Source organism: Solanum stenotomum, chromosome 7 (genome assembly GCF_019186545.1).
Source record: "Solanum stenotomum isolate F172 chromosome 7, ASM1918654v1, whole genome shotgun sequence".
NCBI lineage: Eukaryota > Viridiplantae > Streptophyta > Magnoliopsida > Solanales > Solanaceae > Solanum > Solanum stenotomum.
The window spans coordinates 61,008,328-61,028,885 of NC_064288.1; the positions used below are offsets into that span (position 1 = coordinate 61,008,328).

At 40.1% G+C, this 20,558-nt stretch overlaps 1 protein-coding gene across 1 annotated transcript in view; it reads left to right on the plus strand.

The window, feature by feature from the left end:
- LOC125870371 (protein NO VEIN-like) overlaps positions 1 to 20,558 on the plus strand; it is a 34,047-nt gene that overhangs the window by 9,506 nt on the left and 3,983 nt on the right. The window contains exons 4-8 of the mRNA XM_049550788.1: positions 292 to 390; positions 1,552 to 1,729; positions 14,484 to 16,222; positions 16,917 to 17,129; positions 17,879 to 20,122. Coding sequence (XP_049406745.1) covers positions 292 to 390; positions 1,552 to 1,729; positions 14,484 to 16,222; positions 16,917 to 17,129; positions 17,879 to 20,122 — 4,473 coding nt within the window. The remainder of the gene's footprint in view (positions 1 to 291; positions 391 to 1,551; positions 1,730 to 14,483; positions 16,223 to 16,916; positions 17,130 to 17,878; positions 20,123 to 20,558) is intronic.

Consider the following 20,558-nt stretch of genomic DNA (forward strand, 5'->3'; position numbering starts at 1 on the left):
ATCAGATATAGCTTGGCACTACCCTATGGCGTCCCTGCGTGTTTAGAAACAGCTGTCATAGCATGCAAGAACATTACCTTTCTCAAAACAAAAACAAAAAGTTGTCTTTTCTTTTCAAAACTTTATTCCTTCGCCTGCCTCTTGCAATATTCTGATGATTTTTTTAAAAACATTTTGTTTCTTTTGAGCACCTATTTGTGGTATTTGCGTAGTTGGCTTTACTTTTGATATTGGCAGTCTAACATTTTAAACACATGTTGATCTTCAGTCAATTTTTTCTTTCTATTTTAGGTCTTCCAGAGGATGCTTCAGTTCTATAAGGCAAGGAAGCGTGTTCAAGTTACAAGGATGTTTACATCATATCCATTTTGTGGGTTGCTTCATGTTGCTGTAAGTCTGCCGATCAGTTTGATATGTAATTTATCAGCCATAAGACATCTGAGGGACTTCTGCTTCATTTTGATTTACATGTACTTTCTTTTATTTAATGTGGCCATGTTTGAGCACTGAAATGACATTGGAAGATGTGGAGTTCCGTTTTCCAATCTTTGCTGTCAATCTAGTTTAATTCTTTAGGAGTTGCCTGACCCATCTGCCTTCAACATGATGTTGCACGAGAAGAGAGAAGGGAGAAAAAGGAGGAGAATAGAAAGAAGCAGGAGAGTGAGACAGAAGAACAAGAGCAAAACTGCGATATTTTTCTTTTGAAACGGTCAGTTCAATGTTGTTGATGAAAACAGGACTAAGATGGTGCTGTGTTGGTTACATTCAAAAATGAAATGTGAGTCCTCCTCTAAAGCATAGGGAACCATCAGAATCTATGGTACATCATTTACAAGCTCCATCTTGCACCAAAACAAAAGAATAACTTTGCAGGCAGCTTTAATTTAAATCTTGTTAGCCCTTACCCGTTGCCCCGATGCATCTTCTTTTTTTCATTCTATATCCCCCATATACATGCTGTATGGTATTCCACGTCTTCTTTCATCTTCCTGTCTACTCTTCTTCCTTAACAAGATAGCAGTTATCATTTTTGGCATCTCCCATTTCACCCGCATAGTGTTCAAAACAAAATGCCATAATCTGGTGATTATGGAGCAATAGAAATTAAATGGTTGAGATATTCCGCCACATCTTCACACATTTAACATCTGTTGCTTAGCTACATTCCATTTTTGCTAATTTCTTGTGTCAAGCAGAATTCATTCTCTTTTAAAATCATTGTATGCTTGTAGTCTGCAACTATTGCAAGTCAGAAAATGTATAAACCCACTCCCACTTCCTGCCTTTGATGCTAGTATTTTAGTTGTGTTGCTGTTTCAGTAATTTATATTTTGCCCTTTATTTTTTCCTTGTTTTTGTTTCTAATAATTGTGATTTTACTTGATTTTGAACCGATGGTGTAGGAGGAATCTCTATGCATAACTTTTGGGTGTGTTGTATACTTGTAATAAATAAATAGTCGTCACTTTCTGTTATTCTATCAACTAGTTTCTGATCCAATATTTCTTACACATCTTTTGCTTATTTGATTGTAATATAACTTTGCAGGTTACATCTATTGAACGTGGAATGTGGGATAGTTTGTATGATAAGCTTCATACATTTCACCAATGTGGAGTGACCAAAGGAGGTAGTGAAAATCGTGCTGATTCCATAAGCATTGAAGTTGAGCCAGCTGAAAGGGATGCTACCAATCCGTCTGAGATCCTTTTGGTGTGCGAAAGTGGTGAGTTGTACACCATGAGATTCTGCCTTTGCCAATGATAATGTGTTAAATTGACGAAACCAAAGATTGTGAAAACCAAAAATTTGAACTATGTAGAAACACTTTAGAGAGTAAGGGTATTGGGATAAGTAGAAGTAAGATTGAACACATGCACTGCAAGTTCAGTCAGCATGAGAAGAACAAAGTTGAGGTGAAACTAGATGGGATTGCAGTGTCAAATTGCAAACAATTTAGATATCTAGGCTTGTTGTTTCAAGAAAATAGAATGATAAATGAAGTTGTTACTTATAGAATTAAAACCAGATGGTTGAAATGGAGTAGTGCCACTTGGGTGTTATGTGATAGACAGATGCCTACCATAGTGAAAGATAAGCTCTACGAAATAGTTATAACTTATAAGACCAACAATGGAATATGGTTGTGAGCGTTTGGCCTTTAAGTCACAACATATTCACAAGATGAGTGTTGCAGAGATGCGGATGCTAAGATGTATGTGTAGTTATTTAAGATAAAAAATGACCACATTTGCTAGAAGTTGCAAGTAGCATGCATTGACGATGAATTGTGATAAGATTACTTGAGATGGTTTAATCATGTCCAGCGTCAACTTACAGATGCACTGGTACATAGGTGTTGTGAGAAATGAAGGAGAAAAGTACTATTGAATTATGTTGACTACATTATTACACTGAACCCTCCTATTCTTACTCTTCCCCTTTGGTGCATATAAGTCATATGTAACGAGCTTGTTATAGATATAACTAATGTGAGGATTAATGACGGACTTGGTGTAACAAAACTTGTTTTTCCTCTGCTCTCTCAAAAAGATGTTTTCCAACTCTTCATACTGCTAATTACATGATTATGTTTTTTAGCTCTGACTTAACACAAATATGCTTTTGGGGTTAAGTGAAAAAAAAAAAGAAGCCAAAAAAGCTCCCAGACACAAAAATTGAGGAATGTCATAATCTAGTAGGGTCCCTCCCCTACGCTTCCGGTGATCCTTACGATCACCGGTTTCCACTCTTTTTTCTCTTCTTCTTTCTTCCCTCTTTGCAATCGATGGAAGACATTATTTATTTTGCAGTTGGATTCAAAGCCTACGACTCAAGAACACTTGGTACGGTGGGAGCTTGGTACGACTGGACAGAGAGAAATAGGAAATCCGTTACGAGAACAACTTTCAATGAGAAGACAATGGAATGGATCGTGCAGACATTGCGGGAGGCATCACTAACAAGGGGGAACATGGTGAAGAGATGGAAGAAAAAAGACAGTTTCTCAGAAGTTTTCTGCTCTAGGAACTACAATAAATACGGTCGCTACATCAGTCTAATAAATGTGAGAGGCAGGAGGAGGGGAGTAATTATCATCCCTGAACTAGCATTCAATTCAGGGTGGTTGGGCATTGCGGAAAAGGTGGGGAGATTCATTAATAGTCACAAAAAGTTAGTGAGCTTGGGGAATCATAGGCTAGTGAATAGGGACATTCCATATGCTACAGTTCTAAAAAGCATTAAATGGGCTAACAAGGGGTCAAAAGTTGCTAAAAAGGAGAAGGTAGTCCTACAGGGAGAGAGAATCTTTGTTACAGATGATCCAGAGGAGCACAACGAAGTGTTAAAGAGGAGTTTGGTAGGTGTATTTGAACCCAGAGTCGGAGAAACAACGACTCTTGCAGAAATCAGGGGATGGGCCAATCGACTATGGAAACAAACACACAGTCTGAACATTTATGAAATGGGCAATGGGCTCTTCTTATTTGAGTTTGCACTTAGGGTCACAGCAGAGCAAGTGATCGAAGGGGACTGGGAGTGGAGGAATAAGCCAGTTACCCTCCAATGGTGGAACCCGACGGTAGGTACGAGATGCGGGAGGGGTACAGAAAGCTCGACCTGGGTAAGAATTTTAGGGCTACCTTTGCAATTCTGGGACCAGAAAATCTTCAAGGCTATCGGAGATTTTTGCGGAGGGTGGGTAGAGACAGAAGAGGAAACCCAATTGAGAAATCATCTCAAGTGGGCAAGAATCAGAATCAAAGGAGATGGAGCAGACATACCCAAAGAGGTGACCATAGACGGGGGTGAAATATGCTATACGATGCAAATTTGGACCGAATCGCCGGTAAGGGTGGTCGCCGGAGAAGATCGAAACTCTGAAGTCATTACCCAGCGGATACAAGGCGGAGAACCATTGGATAAAGACGAGAACCTCCTGCAAAGTCAAAAAGCAACAAACACAGCAGGTGAATCACTTGTTTTGATAGAAGAGCATGGGCAGATTTTGAAAATAAATAAAGGAGTGGGCCGGGGCGAGTCCAACTCAAAACAAAGCCCAGTTCAAAGGTTTGGGCCAGAGCAAACTAAAAAAGGGGGTCTTTTAAATAAAAAACTTGACTTAATATGTGATAAGCAGGGGAGTTTTCTCGAAGGGTTAAAGGACATCAAGGAACTAGCGTCTCAGTTCCTACATGCGTACAACAAAATGGAAAAAGCGAAGATGGTAGAGAGCATCAACAGCTCTGCAAATCAAAATCTCGGAGAGTCGATTAACCAGATGGAAGAGGCTGTTGAACCAACTCGCAATAAAGCAAAGGAAATCGACCAACCTAAGGATGTTGGGGAGAATTCAGGAGTACAAAAATCGCCAGAAGAAGGCTTGCAAATTCAGCAGATTCATGATGTTGAGCCGGTATCCATACAAAGTTTTGGAGACCAGACAGATGCAGAGGTCGAAGCATCCAATTGGGTAAGTTCACATATTTTGGAGCTTAGCAGAACTTACGGAGTGGCGTTTGAAGGTTTTAGGGGAGAAACACATACATTACTGATGAAGATCGATGAAAGAAAAAGGGGGATAGAGAAGATAGGGGAAAATAGTGAAGCAGCAACTCCTCGACACACAGGAATTGGCAAGAATGAGTTGAAGAATTTGCAATCAGATTTGAATGAGGAAGTTGAAGGTGTAAGGAACAGAGGGAGAGTCCAACCACTATTTCTCAAATGAAAGTAAATATATTATCATGGAATGTTAGGGGGATTAACAAGATTTCAACAAGGAATCTGGTTAAGAGCTCTCTACTTAAATGGAGAGCTGATGTTTACTGCTTTCAGGAGACAAAAATCAGCAAAGATGTAGACAGGATTGCCAAACAATTGTGGGCTAGCAGATGGATGAGGTGTGGGTATATCGAAGCCGATGGCAGCAGCGGGGGGGTCTTGATAATGTGGGATTCCAGAATTTGGGTGGGCAGTAGTGTAGAGGAAGGCAAATTCTCAATTACATACAAATTCAAAGCTGTTCAAGATGGGTTTTGCTGGTTTCTCACTAGTGTGTATGCCCCACACACTAGAACTAAAAAATTAGAATGCTGGGAAGAAATTGCTGCAGTTAGGGAGCTAAGTGGAGGTCCGTGGGTTACCTGTGGGGACTTCAACACTGTTAGAACAATGGCCGAAAGAAGAGGATGCAGGAGAATAACCAATGTAATGACTGATTTCTTGAGGTGGATAAAGGATATGGAGTTACATGACCCTTGTCTAAAGGGTGGGAGTTTCACTTGGTTCAGAGGGCCTAACCATCAAAGTGCTGCTAGGCTGGATAGGTTTCTCTACTCAACTGAGTGGGAAGAACAATTCAGAAACATTAGACAACAAATTATGCCTAGAGTTATATCTGACCACTGCCCCATTATGGTACAATGTGGTGACTGGGAACAAAGGAAGCCTTACTTCAAATTTGAAAATTGGTGGACTAATGTTGAGGGTTTCAAAGATTTAATTCAGGACTGGTGGAATGGTTTTGTTGTGGAAGGATGCCCAGACTTCAAACTTAGCATGAAATTAAAGATGCTAAAGCAGAAACTCAAAGAATGGAGCGGTGTAACTTTTGGGTAACTCATCAACAAGAAAAACAAGTTACTAAATGAGCTAGTTGAGATAGATTTGATTCAGAACGACAGAATGCTGACAGAGGATGAGATGATTATTAGAGCAACGATCCTAGTTGAGCTAGAAGAGTTAGCAAAGAATGAAGAGTCCAGGTGGAGACAGAAATCCAAAGTATTATGGCTAAAACAGGGAGATAATAATACCAAGTTCTTTCAAAGAGTGGCAACAACACATAGGAGATACAACACCATCGATAGACTGGTTATTAGCGAGGAGGAGAGTAAAGATCCGAAAGAAATCAAAGAGCATATAACAAAATTCTATAAGAAGCTATACACTGAATCAGAAAGCTGGAGGCCACCTTTTGTGATGATGAACTGCCCCAGAATAAGTCAAGAGGAGCAAGAATGGATGCAGAGACCATTCTCAGAAGAGGAAGTGGTACACATCCTCAAATTGTGTGATGGGGATAAAGCTCCTGGCCCAGATGGTTTCACTATGTGTTTCTTCAAGGAATGCTGGGAGATCATAAAGGATGATGTGATGCAAACAATTCATAACTTCCACTAGAATGAAGTGTTTGAAAGATCCTTGAATGCCACCTTTGTGGCATTAATCTCTAAGAAGTATGGAGCAGAGGAACTCAAGGATTTTAGGCCAATAAGTCTGATTGGTGGAATGTACAAAATCATCGCTAAGTTGATCACTGAAAGAATGAAAACAGTTATGGGGAGACTGATTAACGAGCATCAAATGGCTTTTTTGAAGGATAGACAGATAATGGATGCTTCTTTATTGGCTAATGAGTTGGTCGACTCCAGGGTACAACAAAAGATACCAGGTATTCTATGCAAATTGGACATAGAGAAGGCATACGACCATGTAAATTGGAACTACCTATTTAAAGTTCTGAGTGAATGTTTAGGTTCATTTTGGAATTTGGAGAAAAGTTCTACATAAGATAGCTCTGTCAACACTCATGAAAAAATGCTCCCAGACACAAATATCGAGATAGTTCTCTCTCCTACTTCTTAGGAGGGTAGAACCACCAGTTCCGGTGGCCTCGGCACCGGAAAATTTCCTTACCTTACATCAGTTAACACCTTACGTGGTTAACCATCAACCCTTTCTTTTTCTCTACTCGTCCTATATCATGGAAAACAACATAATGTATTTTGCGATGGGATTCAAATCCTATGACATCTCGAGAAGCTGGGCTCGCGGAAAAAGCTGGTATGACTGGATTGAACGTGGAAGAAAAGGGATGAGCAGGTCAAGTTTTAGTCAGAACACAATGGAATGGCTGTGCAGGACTCTCAAAGAAGCTTCAAAGGTCAAAGGAAATTTTGTTTGCAGATGGAAACGACAGGAACTATCAACACAGCTTTTTTGTGCAAGAAATTTCAACAATAGGGGGAGATATATAAGTATAATCAGCGTACAGGGCAAAAATAGAGCAGTATTAATTATCCCAGAAACAGCATTCAATGTAGGTTGGTGGGATTTGGCAAACAAACTTGAGAAGTTCATTTATTACAAAAACACAAGGATAACCAATAAAATTCCCACATTGGTTGACAAGAAGATTCCTTATGCTGAAACACTCAGGAAAAGCAAATGGACCTCGAGGGGGATAGAGGCTGCAACTACAAAACAAGATGGAGATATAATCCGTATGGATAGTGACACCAATTTATCTCAGAGTGAGACCTTGAGCAGGAGCCTCTATGGTCAGGTTACAACCAATGGGTCAGACTCACCGACCCTTTCAGAGATTCGCAGATGGGCTAATTCGAACTGGAACAAAACCCATGGTCTGAACATCTATGACATGGGAAAAAATTGCTTCCTTTTTGAGTTTGCCTCCATGGAAGCTGCAGAACATGCACTCAGAGGTAGTTGGTCGTGGAAGAAACAGAGCTTGCAACTCCAATGGTGGACACCAACTGTAGGTGCTATCCAATCTAGAGCAGCCATCAAGCAGACTTGGGTCAGACTGGTAGGTTTACCCCTGCACTTGTGGTCAGACAAGGTCTTTAAGGCGGTAGGGGAATATTGTGGAGGATGGATAAGGACGGAAGAGGAGACACAACTCCGAAATCACCTAAAATGGGCGAGAATTCTAGTGAAGGGTGGGGGAAATAGCATTCCGAAAGAAGTAAGAATCGAATTCGAAGGAATAGGGTATATCATTCAAATCTGGAACGAGGCGCCGGTGAAATTCTATGCCGGAGAAGAGGAGATTGTCGGACCGGCTGTTGCGGGTAATCCTTTGAACCAGCGGACAATGTCAGGCTTTGTGAAACCTTTTCCTGCACTGGAAACAGCTGTACAGACAGAGGAGCACGTGGGCTGCTCAAATATCTTTGAAAAGCAAATCCAAACACGTGACTGGTCACGTGAATGTCCTTTTAAAAATTCAAAAAAGGCCAAACAAGATCTGGGCTTCGACCCGCTGGCCCATTCTAGCAGAAGTTATTTTGAAATAAGTGGGCCTAAGGCAAAAAAGATCTCAGACCCTTTCCAAATTGAGATTGAAGCAAACATAACAACACCAAGGGTGATAGAGGCGGAATTAGTACTCAATCCAGGAACCTTTGCTGAGGCATGCAATGATCGGGTTGCGACAGAAGAGCAAGTTGATGATGATGCTATATCCATTATTAATACGGAGAACAAAGAAAATATGGAGATACACACAGGAGGCTATTTACAGTTGAAAGAAAAGGAGGAGGGGAATGACACTTTAGAGGATATTCTACCTCTTAATTCAGCAGAAGACGAAGACATAATGGACCACGAAAACATGATCCCCACTTGGGTCCAGCAGAACATAATCAAATTAAGTAAGGAATTTGGAGTTCACTTTCAAGGTTGTGAGGAGGTAGCCTTGAACCTATTCATGAAAATTGATGGCAAAAGACAAGTAACAGGAGAGGCTCCAGGTGCAATAGTGCCAGTGACTCCAAAAGAGAAGATTCCAAAGGAGCTTAAAAATCTGGAACCAAGCAGCAATTTCATTAGTTTTGGAACAAGAAGCAGAGGGGATGTTTCGTGAATAATCTTAATGAAGGTTAACATAGTGTCATGGAATGTGAGAGGCCTCAATGATCCTAGGAAGAGGCTATTGATTAAGAACATGTTACATATATGGAGAGCAGATGTATATTGTTTTCAAGAATCCAAATTAAGAGGTGACATAAGGGAGACAATCAAAGAGCTATGGGCCAACAGGAGGGTGAAATTCGCACAGTTGGAAGCTAGGGGAACTAAAGGAGGCATTATCATTCTATGGGACAGCAGTATATGGGAGGGAGAAGTTTGTGAGGTGGGGGCTTATTGCATTACTGTTAGATTCCGGGGCAAAACGCAGGATTTTAGCTGGCACTTATCAGGCGTTTATGGTCCAAACGACAGGGAGGAAAGGAAAGAGGTTTGGTGGGAGCTGGGAGCAGTAAGGAGCCTATTTGATGGCCCTTGGGTGATTGCTGGGGACTTTAATGTTGTAAGGTCCCCTTCCGAGAAGAAGAATTGCATCAGAATCAATAAAGCCATGGAGGATTTCTCAGACTTTATTGAGGATATGGAACTAGAAGATCCACCTCTCATAGGGGGCAGTTTTACATGGAGAAAAGGAGACAACTACGATACAGCAGCAAGACTGGATAGGTTCCTGTTCTCAGAAGAATGGGAAGTATCTTTCAGGAAAATCAAGCAAACTATTATGCCTAGAGTCACTTCTGATCATAATCCTCTGCTACTAGAATGTGGAAACTGGGAGAGGTCTTTGTCCTATTTTAAATTTGAAAATTGGTGGTTGCAAACTGAGAATTTTAATGAGAGAATTAAGGGGTGGTGGGATTCTGAAATTTTTATGGGAAGACCAGATTACATTCTAGCTTGCAAGTTGAAATCCCTCAAAGTGAAGTTGAAAGAATGGAGCAGAACTGCTCAAGGCAATCTAGGTCTACAGAAACAGAACATTTTAAACCAGCTTTATGATTTAGATGTGATCCAGGCTCATAGGTGCTTGTCTGATGATGAGTCATTTCTGAGAGCTGTTCTGACAGTAGAGTTTGAGGAGGTGGCAAAAAAGGAGGAAGTGGCATGGAGGCAAAGATCCAGGGCTATATGGCTGAAAGAGGGGGATAAAAATACAAAATTCTTCCACAGAACAGCAAACTGCCACAAGAGATACAACAGCATTGATAGTCTTTTGATCAATGGAGCTAATGTATCAGAACCAGCAATGATCAGGGAGGAGATCATAGATTTCTACCAAAACCTCTACAAAGAGAATGAACACTGGAGACCTCAGTTCAGCCCCACAGATCAAGCTACTTTGAATGAAGAAGATAATGTAATGCTGCAAAGTCAGTTTGGAGAACAAGAGATCAAAGAATGTGTGTTTGCTTGTGCAGGAGTAAGGCTCCTGGCTCAGATGGTTTCACTATGGCATTTTTCATACAGTGTTGGGAGGTGGTGAAGACGGATGTGATAGCAACCATCCAGAACTTCCATAGCCAAGGCTACTTTGAAAAAAGCTTTAATGCTACTTTCATAGCTTTGATCCCAAAAAAAATGGGTGCAACAAAATTAAAGGATTTCAGGCCCATTAGCTTGATTAGCAGTGTCTATAAGATCATATCCAAGCTACTAACAGAAAGACTTAAGAAAGTGATGTCCAAGCTGGTGGATAAACATCAAATGGCTTTCATCAAGGGTAGGCAAATCATGGATGCCATACTTATTGCTAATGAATGTGTGGATGTGAGAAATTTAAATAAAGTCCCTGGGGTCCTATGTAAACTGGACATAGAAAAGGCATATGATCACCTCAATTGGAATTATCTATGGAATACACTTGTGAGGATGGGTTTTGGAAATAGGTGGATAAACTGGTTAAAATACTGTGTGAGTACAGTGTGAGTACAGTAAAATTCTCAGTATTAATTAATGGTACTCCCTCTAGCTTTTTCCATTCTGAAAGAGGACTACAACAGGGGGACCCCATTTCCCTTTTCCTGTTTATACTCGCTATGGGTAGATTGAGTGATATGTTGAAAATAACACAGTTAAATAACAGGATCAAGGGGTTTGGGATGAATGACAGTGACATTCTGGGCTTAAATATCTCCCATCTGCAATATGCTGATGACACCTTAGTGTTCTGTGGGGCAGAGAAAGAGCAACTGAAGTATCTAAGGGTCATCTTTGTTTTGTTTGAAGCTGTTTCTGGATTGCACATAAACTGGGGAAAAAGTTTTATCTACCCAATGAATGAAGTTCCAGACATCAACAGTCTGGCTGATATTCTAGGAGGTAAAGTGGGAGAATTGCCTACCACTTACCTAGGGATGCCTCTCGGGGCAATGAGTAAGTCAAGGAACATATGGAATGCAGTGGTGGAAAAGTGTGGAAAAAAGTTGGTAAATTGGAGAAGTCAATACCTATCTTTGGGTGGAAGATTGACCCTAATTAATAGTGTACTTGATGCTATGCCAACTTATATGATGTCTTTATTTCCCTTGCCAGGGAATGTCTTAGAGAAGCAAGACTCCATCCGGAGGAATTTTTTATGGCAAGGAAATGGAGAGGGGGAAAAGAAGTATCACTTGGTGAAATGGGATGTCGTGACCAACAGTAAAAAGGAAGGGGGAATGGGCATAAAGAACCTCAAAGTACGGAATCAAAGTCTCTTATTGAAGTGGCTATGGAGGTTTGTCTCAGGGGAACAAGGTTTGTGGAAAGATGCTATAGTTTCCAGATACACAATGGAAGGCTTATGGATCACTAAGCAAGTTAGAAGCCCTTATGGGGTATGTCTATGGAGGACAATCAGGAATCAGTGGCCTAAATTGTGGGGAAACTCAAGAATTGTAATAGGAAATGGAGGGAAGACGTCATTCTGGAATGATGTGTGGGTTGGTCAATATCCCTTAATACAGCTGTACCCGGTGATCTATAATTTGAACCAACAGAAGGAGGCAATAGTAGCAGATGTCAGGGACAACCAAGGATGGAACCTCTCTTTTAGGAGAATGTTGAATGACTGGGAGATTGACAGTCTAACAGATTTCTACAATACTCTGGAGCAGGCCATCAACATTCAACCTAATGAAGACAACCTACATTGGTTGAAGGCCAAAAATGGGAAATTCACAGTAAAATCAGCTTACAGACACCTTGATAGGCCAGCTGCAATGCTCTTACCATGGCCTTGGAAGATGATATGGAAAGTTAAAGTACCTCACAAGGTGGCTTGTTTCACCTGGTTAGTAGCCAAACAAGCAGTACTAACTCAGGACAATCTAACGAAAAGGGGAAGACAATTATGTTCTAGATGTTTTTTTTGTGAAAGAGAAATAGAGACAACAAACCATCTCTTCATCCATTGTAGAGTGACAGAGAAACTGTGGCAGGTGTTTTTTAACTTAAGGGGTACAGTTAGTCCATGCCAAGGCATACCTCCGAAGCTCTAACACGCTGGAATAGAGAAGGAAATTTGTCCGACCACAAAGAGAGATGGAAGATTGTCCCTGTTTGCATCTGGTGGACAATATGGAGGGAGAGGAACCAAAGATGTTTTGAAAACAAGAGCATCCCTTTCCAAAGTCTGAAGTTGAATTGTCTTATAACCTTTTTTTTTTGGTGTAACTATGTCCTCCCCAAAAAGGCGGAGGATATTACTCAATTTCTAGATAGTTTAGGAGGGATATAGGTGGTAGACTTCTTTGGTTTTGTTTACTGTAAATCCCAGATGTAACTACTACTAGAATACACTATTGGTGTATCTTGTCTATAAAATGTTAACTTTCTCAAAAAAGTTCTGAGTGACGTGGGGTTTGGGAGGAAATGGGTGAATTGGATCAAGTTTTGTGTGTCAACAGTGAAATTCTCAAACATTATAAATGGGAGTCCAGAAGGTTTCTTTCAATCACAAAGGGGACTGAGACGAGGAGATCCCATGTCCCCTTTCTTATTCCTTCTAGCAATGGAGGGACTCAACTACATGGTTAGAAAGGCTAATGAATTGGGGTGGATAAGAGGCTTTGGTGCATATACTAACAGAGCTAATAACATGGAGATTACACATCTACTGTATGCAGATGATTCTCTTGTGTTCTGTGGTGCAGAAGTGTCGCAAATTAGGCATCTGAGGGCAATACTAACCATATTTGAAGCCATCTCAGGTCTACATGTGAACTGGCAGAAGAGTTGCCTGTTCCCAGTTAATCAAGTCAATAATATGCAAGGCCTAGCCGACAACCTGGGCTGCCAAGTGGCCTCTCTTCCCACCAAATATTTGGGGATGCCCTTGGGAGCCAAGAACAAAGAATTGGAAGTATGGAGTGAAGTCTTGGAGAGAAGTGAAAGGAAGCTGACAAGGTGGAAGAGTCAATATTTATCTCTGGGAGGTAGAGTGACTCTCATAAAATCAGTTCTGGATGCCCTCCCAACTTATATGCTAAGTCTTTTTCCACTACCAAAAAGTATTGGAAAGAAACTCAACAAGTTGAGAAGGGTGTTCCTCTGGCAAGGGAACAAAGAGAAGCAAGGATACAACTTGGTTAAATGGGAAGAGGTGATAATGAGCAAAGTACAAGGAGGTCTGGGCATTAAGAATTTAAGTATTCAGAACACTAGTTTGCTGCAAAAATGGTTGTGGAGATTCTGTTGCGAAGATACAGCATTATGGAGGAGGTTCATAGCTGAGAAATATGGCCTACAGAGTAATTGGATAACTGAAGAGGTGAATGGTACTTTTGGGTGCTCAGTATGGAAAACTATTAGGAGAATGTGGACCGACTTCAATGCGCAGGTGACTTTCAGAGTAGGGAATGGCCTGAAGATCAGTTTCTGGAATGAGATTTGGTTAGGCGATGTGAAAATGAGGATACTCTTTCCTGACTTGTACATCATCAGCCTACAACAAAATGACACTACAGCGCAGATGTGGAGTCCTCAAGGCTGGAATCTTATATTTAGAAGGGCTCTAAATGATTGGGAGGTTGAAAGGGTAGCAGACTTACTCTAGACCTTGAACCTGTTCCTTGGCATCAATGCAGAGTCCGACAAACCAGTTTGGAAATTGCATAGTAGGGGAGTTTTTACAGTAAAGTCTTGTTACTGGGAAAGAAACACCAACCACTCTTTGATAACATCTTGGCCCTGGAAATTAATATGGAAGATTAAGATCCTCTAAAAGTTGCTTGCTTCACTTGGTTAGTAATTAGAAGAGCTTGTCTAACACACGAAGTGCTATAAAGAAGAGGTTTACAGATCTGCTCAAGGTGCTTTATGTGTGAACAAGAGGCTGAAGAAAATGGCCATTTATTTTTGCACTGCAGGATGGCTGCAGATCTGTGGAACATGTTCATTTGTATACTCGGGGTTAACTGGACAATGCCCAGAACCACTTTTGAGGTACTAACACGCTGGCAAGGAATTGGGATGAGAGGATCAAAGGGAGATTGGTGGAAAAATGCACCTGCTTGCATTTGGTGGACACTATGGAAAGAAAGGAATGGAAGGTGCTTTGAAGGGAGGACTAGCAGTTCCCAGACGATCAAGATGAGATGCCTTAGTCTTTTGTTTTTTTGGTGTAAGCAAGATTTAGTGGGGAAGCAGATAGTTTAGTAGAGTTTATAGGACAATGGTAAATTTTTGAAAATTTGGTTTTGGATTTGAGAATGATGGCACCCCCGGGGGGTTTGTAAATCCCTCCTCATCAATTCCTTGATGAGGTCTTTTGTGTGAATACAAAGTTACCTATTTCAAAAAAAACAAATATGCTTTTGGGGTTTCCTTTTTACATCATCTCCAAATCAATGCTTACTTTTCCATTGTTTATATTTACATAGGTATCACCATTGAGGACATACAGAGTAAACTTTCCACTTATTTGGTGGGTGATGACGCTGCCTTGTCTACTGCAAGTTCGTACCATGAGAAGTTCATCTTCCTGTTGAACAAGGTTTGCAAACTTGAATCTTGGTTGACAGAGCAGTTTTCTGTGAAGCATTTTGAGTTACTTGGTTATGGGAACATCTGGCTCTTCCTAGAGAAAAATATGCATCTGTTCAGTCATGCTTTACGAAGGTTCTTCACAAATGACATGCATGAGAAGCCTCCTCCGGAACCTTCAATGCTTAATTGCCAGTTTGATCTATTGTTATCACAGGCTTCACAATGTTTATGGGAAAACGAAGAAGTAAACAAGCGAAAGATTTCTGAGTTACTAATGAGGCAATTCCCTTTAGTTTGTTTAAAAGTGGCTGGAAATGATTTAATGATAGATATAGAGGGTTCTGTGAAGGCAAAGAAAGGAAATATGACTTTAAAATCTGTTGTTTTCTCTGAAACATTGCTCAAGGAATCTGTGGGTAAAAATAATGAAAATATGTTAGAGAAAGCTGACTTGGAGAATGATGTAAGACATGCTGATTGTATAGCAATGTCCAAAGACGCCATGAAGGCCTTGCTCAAGGCTCCAATGTTGATAGATCTGAACTTGTGGTCTCATTGGGGCATGGTCTTTGCTCCTTCTCTTGGTTCTCTTGTGGGCTGGCTGTTGAATGAGGTAAATAGTGAAGAGCTGTTGTGTTTGGTAACTTCATGTGGGAAGGTTTTGCGTGTTGATCATTCAGCCACTATTGATTCTTTTGTAAATGTACTTCTGCAAGGCAATCCTTTTGATACGGCTGTCAGACTGTTATCATTGCTGGTTTTATATGGTGGTGAAAAAAGTGTTCCTAATTCGCTCTTAAAATGCCATGCGCGTCATGCATTTGAAGTTTTATTTAAAAATTATGAGAAAATGAAATCACATGACATCCAAGGCTCCCTCAATCATGCCACATTTCTGTGCAGACAGCTCATACATGATGAAACTACATCAACTATGAACAAGAAGTTGCTGAGGAGGGATAGGGTTGCTAGAATTGTGCCTTTGGCATCGAGGTTTATTCTAGACTGTCTGGGCTATCTGCCTGTTGAATTTTGCCATTTTGCTGCAGACATCTTGCTTACAGGGGTGAAGCCGTTTGTCAAAGATGCTCCTTCAGCTATCTTAGATGAATGTGAACGGATAGAGCAGCGTCTTATGCTTCATCGAGTTGGAATGTCTCTGGGCATAGTGGAATGGGTTGAAGATAAACACAAATTGAGTGCCTGTTCTGACACGAACTTGTTTATGTCTTCTGGATCATCATGCTTGAAAGTCACAGACCTTGATTTCAGCAAAGACTCAACCTTAACGGAAAAAGTATCGAGTAAATGTCCCTTGTCTGCAAATGAGATTAGCCTCTCCCAAGATCCAACTCGGCAAAACGAAAATCGAGATGCCAGTTTTTCTGCAGGTGTTATATCTTATTATCCTTTTGATAATTTGGCTGACTCTGCTAAACAGCACTCATGTGAGCTTGAGAGTTCCGCTGCCAGAGTTATTGAATCTATTCAGCGAGAAGAGTTCGGTCTGCAGCCTGATCTTTCGCAAGTTGATAGTGCAATGTTGAATAAGCAACATGCTCGCTTGGGAAGAGCACTGCATTGTCTTTCACAGGAGTTGTATTCTCAGGATTCACATTTTATCCTAGAGTTGGTATGCATACTCACTTTTAGTAATATCTGTTTAGTGTTTAGAAGTTCCTCAAAATCTCGTAGAGTGGCACTGGAAGAGGATTGGCGAAAGTTTGCACGGAGAAAGGCTGCAGAGGGTGGAGTATATAGGGAAATTCTGATACGGCTTCTATCATGGCCATATCCCAGTAGAGGAGAGTTAAACATTACCTATTAAATAATAAGACATAGTCCCCATAGGTGGTAAGAACATAAAAGATCCCATCCAACTCCCAAAGTGATCCCAGTAGAGGAGAGTTAAACATACCTATTAAATAATAAGACATGGTCCCCATAGGTGGTAAGAACATAAAAGATCCCATCCAACTCCCAAAGTGATATTGTAGGTAATCAGGAAATCAAGGATATTCTATTTGTCTAGCATGTAATCTACGATGTATTGAAGCTGATAACAGGGCTTCTAGTAATGGAGGAATTGCGTACTGCCTGCTTGTATATATTGCTTACTGATATCAACTAAGAAAATCTAGGTTCAATTCTATGCCTTTAGCTTGTTCCGCTTTTGGGTAGGTACAATTGTGAGTATGAACTTACTGTTATGTGTTCTGTTATCACTGTAATATCTTTTGATATATAAAGATGGAATGATTTGTGCATTTTTTTCTGTCAAAAAGGATACAACTAATTGCTCTCTTAACAATGGCACATTGATTCAGGTTCAGAATGCCGATGATAATATCTACCTTGAGAATGTCGAACCCACTTTGACTTTCATTCTTCAGAACAAAGGCATTGTAGTTCTGAACAATGAACGTGGCTTTTCTGCTGATAACATCAGAGCACTCTGTGATGTTGGGAATTCTACTAAGAAAGGACGTAATGCTGGATATATTGGGAAGAAAGGCATCGGTTTCAAATCAGTGTTTCGGGTAATATGCACAAACATATTGTGTGTGTATGTATATGTATAAGCAATGGTGTCTAAAACCCCATTTTGTTTGCAGTTAATGAAAATCTTGATCTTTATGGGTCGGACCTCAAACTATTAAGGGGTCATTAAGTTGTTGATTAGAGTTATGCAGTTATTAGTAATGCAGAGTTTAGTTATTCATGTATTCGTTATTCCATCTTCTACCCCCATAAAATTATACATAAATTGACTCATGACTTTTTTTGATGTAGGATTGTAAAATGATAATCAAACACCGTACTTGGTGTGTTGAATTTTATATAAAGCAACTAAAAAACTACTACCAAACATGGTATTAGCTATGGTAGTTAAACATTTTGCTAGCTATGCTAGTTTTAATACATGAATAACTCTCTTCCTAACCAGCAACCAAACGACCCCTAAGTGCATTTGTTTTTTTAAGATGTAACCACTTGTGTCTAAATAGATTTGAATCATTCAGATTATGAGAAGTCTTGATATTATTAAGAGGCTATTCAGTTACAGATTTTTCTGAATATGACCTTGCTCCCACCACCATTCTGTAGTATTTCATCAGCTCTTGATTGATTTCAATGCGTAGAATAGTTTTAAATTATTTTTTAAAAAAATAGTTTTAAATTCTTTTCTCTCTATCAGTTTTTTTGTGAAGTGTCTGAACTGAACCTTCTCCGTGCTTCGCCCTTAATAATATCCAGTATCCGTCTTTAGCTAAACTCTTTTTTACAGGTCACTGATGCTCCAGAAATTCATTCCAATGGCTTCCATATTAAGTTTGATATAAGCAATGGCCAGATAGGTTTTGTTTTGCCAACTGTTGTACCTCCTTGTGACATTGACTCCTATACCAGATTGGCCTCTTTAGATTCTGATTGCAATCATTGTAATACCTGCATAGTCCTTCCCTTTAGATCACGTCTCTTGGAAACGTCTGCCGTAGAGGACATTGTGGCTATGTTTTCTGATCTTCATCCATCCTTGCTACTTTTTCTTCACCATCTTCAGTGTATAAAATTTAGAAATATGCTAAGCGATTCTACTATTGTTATGAGGAAAGAAGTCGTGGGAAATGGTATCGTTAAGGTTTCCCTTGGAGAGGAGAAATTGACCTGGTTTGTGGCATCCAAGGAATTGCAGGCTGACATTATTCGTCCTGATATCTCAAAAACAGAAATTTCCATGGCATTTACGTTGCAGGAAACACTTGATGGAAGCTACAACGCACATCTGAACCAACAGCCTGTTTTTGCTTTCCTTCCTCTGAGAAAGTACGGACTCAAGTTTATACTTCAGGGTGATTTCGTGCTGCCTTCATCTAGAGAAGAAGTTGATGGTGATAGTCCTTGGAACCAGTGGTTGTTGTCAGAGTTCCCTGGCTTGTTTGTTAGTGCAGAACGATCATTTTGCGATCTGCTATGTTTTAAGGATAATCCAGCGAAGGGTGTTACAGCTTATATGAGCTTTGTTCCCCTTGTAGGGGAGGTTCATGGTTTCTTTTCTAGTCTGCCTAGGATGATTCTTTCTAGATTACGCATGTCAAACTGCTTGATAGTAGAAAGTACAGAAACTGAGTGGGTTCCTCCATGCAAAGTTTTGAGAAATTGGACCCAGGAGGCCCGTAACCTTTTGCCTGATAGCTTGCTTCGCAAGCATCTGGGTGTTGGTTTCTTGCATAAAGATATAGTTCTACCAGATTTATTAGCCAGGGCTCTTGGAATTGAGGAGTATGGACTCAAAGTTCTACTGCAGGTTATTACTTCTTTATGCTCTTCAGTAGATGGTCTGACGTCCATGAGTTTGGGATGGTTATGTGCGTGGCTAAACTCTGTATATAAAGTATCGTCACATGGGAAAAACTCAGCAGGTTTTGAGACAGAAACGGATCTTATGAGGGACCTCAAAAAGATTCCGTTTATTCCCCTTTCAGATGGAAAATATGGATCATTGGATGAAGGTGCAATTTGGTTGTATGCTGATCAAATGGGTGCTACAACTAATGAGTATGCATCAGAAACTTTCCCAAGATTATACTTAATGATCAGAACCGTGAGTGCCGCACTTCTTTCTGCTGCTGCTGCTCTTGGTACATCATGCTCTGATTCATCAATTGTAGATAATGTTACTAGGATGCTGTACAGAGTTGGTGTAAAACGGTTATCGGCACATCAAATAGTAAAGATGCATATTCTACCATTTATCTGCAGAGATCAAGTTGGACAAGGAACTAGAGAACTATTGACAGAGTATTATGCCTTCTTGATGTTCCACTTGCAATTGAGTTGCCCTGACTGTCAATCAGAAAAGGACCAAATTATCAGAGAAGTTCGTGATAATGCTTATATGTTGACAAATTTTGGTTGTAAACGTCCAATAGAGTTTCCTATCCATTTTAGCAAACAATTTGAAAATCCCGTTGATATGAGTAGATTAATCCAGGGATTAGATTTTGAATGGCATGAGATTGAGGATATCTTCTTAAAGCATCCAATCAACAAATTGTTATCTGGGGGTGTGTTAAAGTGGAGAAAGTTTTTCCAGGAAATTGGAATAACTGATTTTGTACGAGTTCTTCAGGTTGAGAAAAGTATTTCTGATGTATGCTCTGTTCCCATAGCAACATCTGATGAAGCTTTGAATTCCAAAGGATCAGTTGCGAGAGATTGGGTGTCTGATGAGTTTGCTGATTTGTTGTCACGATTATCTTCAACGGGTGACAAGGAAAAATGCAAGTACCTCTTGGAGGTACTTGATAGTTTGTGGGATGATAATTTCGCTGAAAAGGTTACTGGCTTTTATTTCAGTTCCACTGGAGAACGACAATTATTTGACTCTTCATTCACCAGAACCCTCCGTGATGTTCAATGGCTAGCATCAAGTATGGATAATGAGCTCCATTGTCCAAGGGAGTTATTCCATGATTGTGACGATGTGCGCTTAATTTTTGGTGACAACGCTCCTTATGTCATTCCAAAGGTATGTTTAATCTTAATAAAGTTAACATTTCTGTGAAGAGTTTACACCTGTTAATATGGCTTGTCAATGATTTTTTCTACAAGAATCTATGGATCACATTTTATATTGTAGTAAAATAATGACGTGGTTGCTTTTTTCACACTTTCATTTTGGTAAAGCAAACTAACACCCCTTTAACTGTGAAGTAGTTCTACTGTGGTTGGGAAGTGACTAAATGGTCAGCTCAAATCCAATCTGGTTTTCCTATGTACTTATTTTAAGTTAGGTTGACTGGGGAGTTTTCACTTCACTATTTCATAGTTTGACTGGAGAGTTCTCACTATTTCAACCTTCGTTATGGTTTTAATTTTCCTGAGAACTGTATATCTGAGAACCCAGTGTGGGTTGGTTTGACTTTCAGGACATGCTAGAATTACTCTGCTTATAGCTTTTTTGT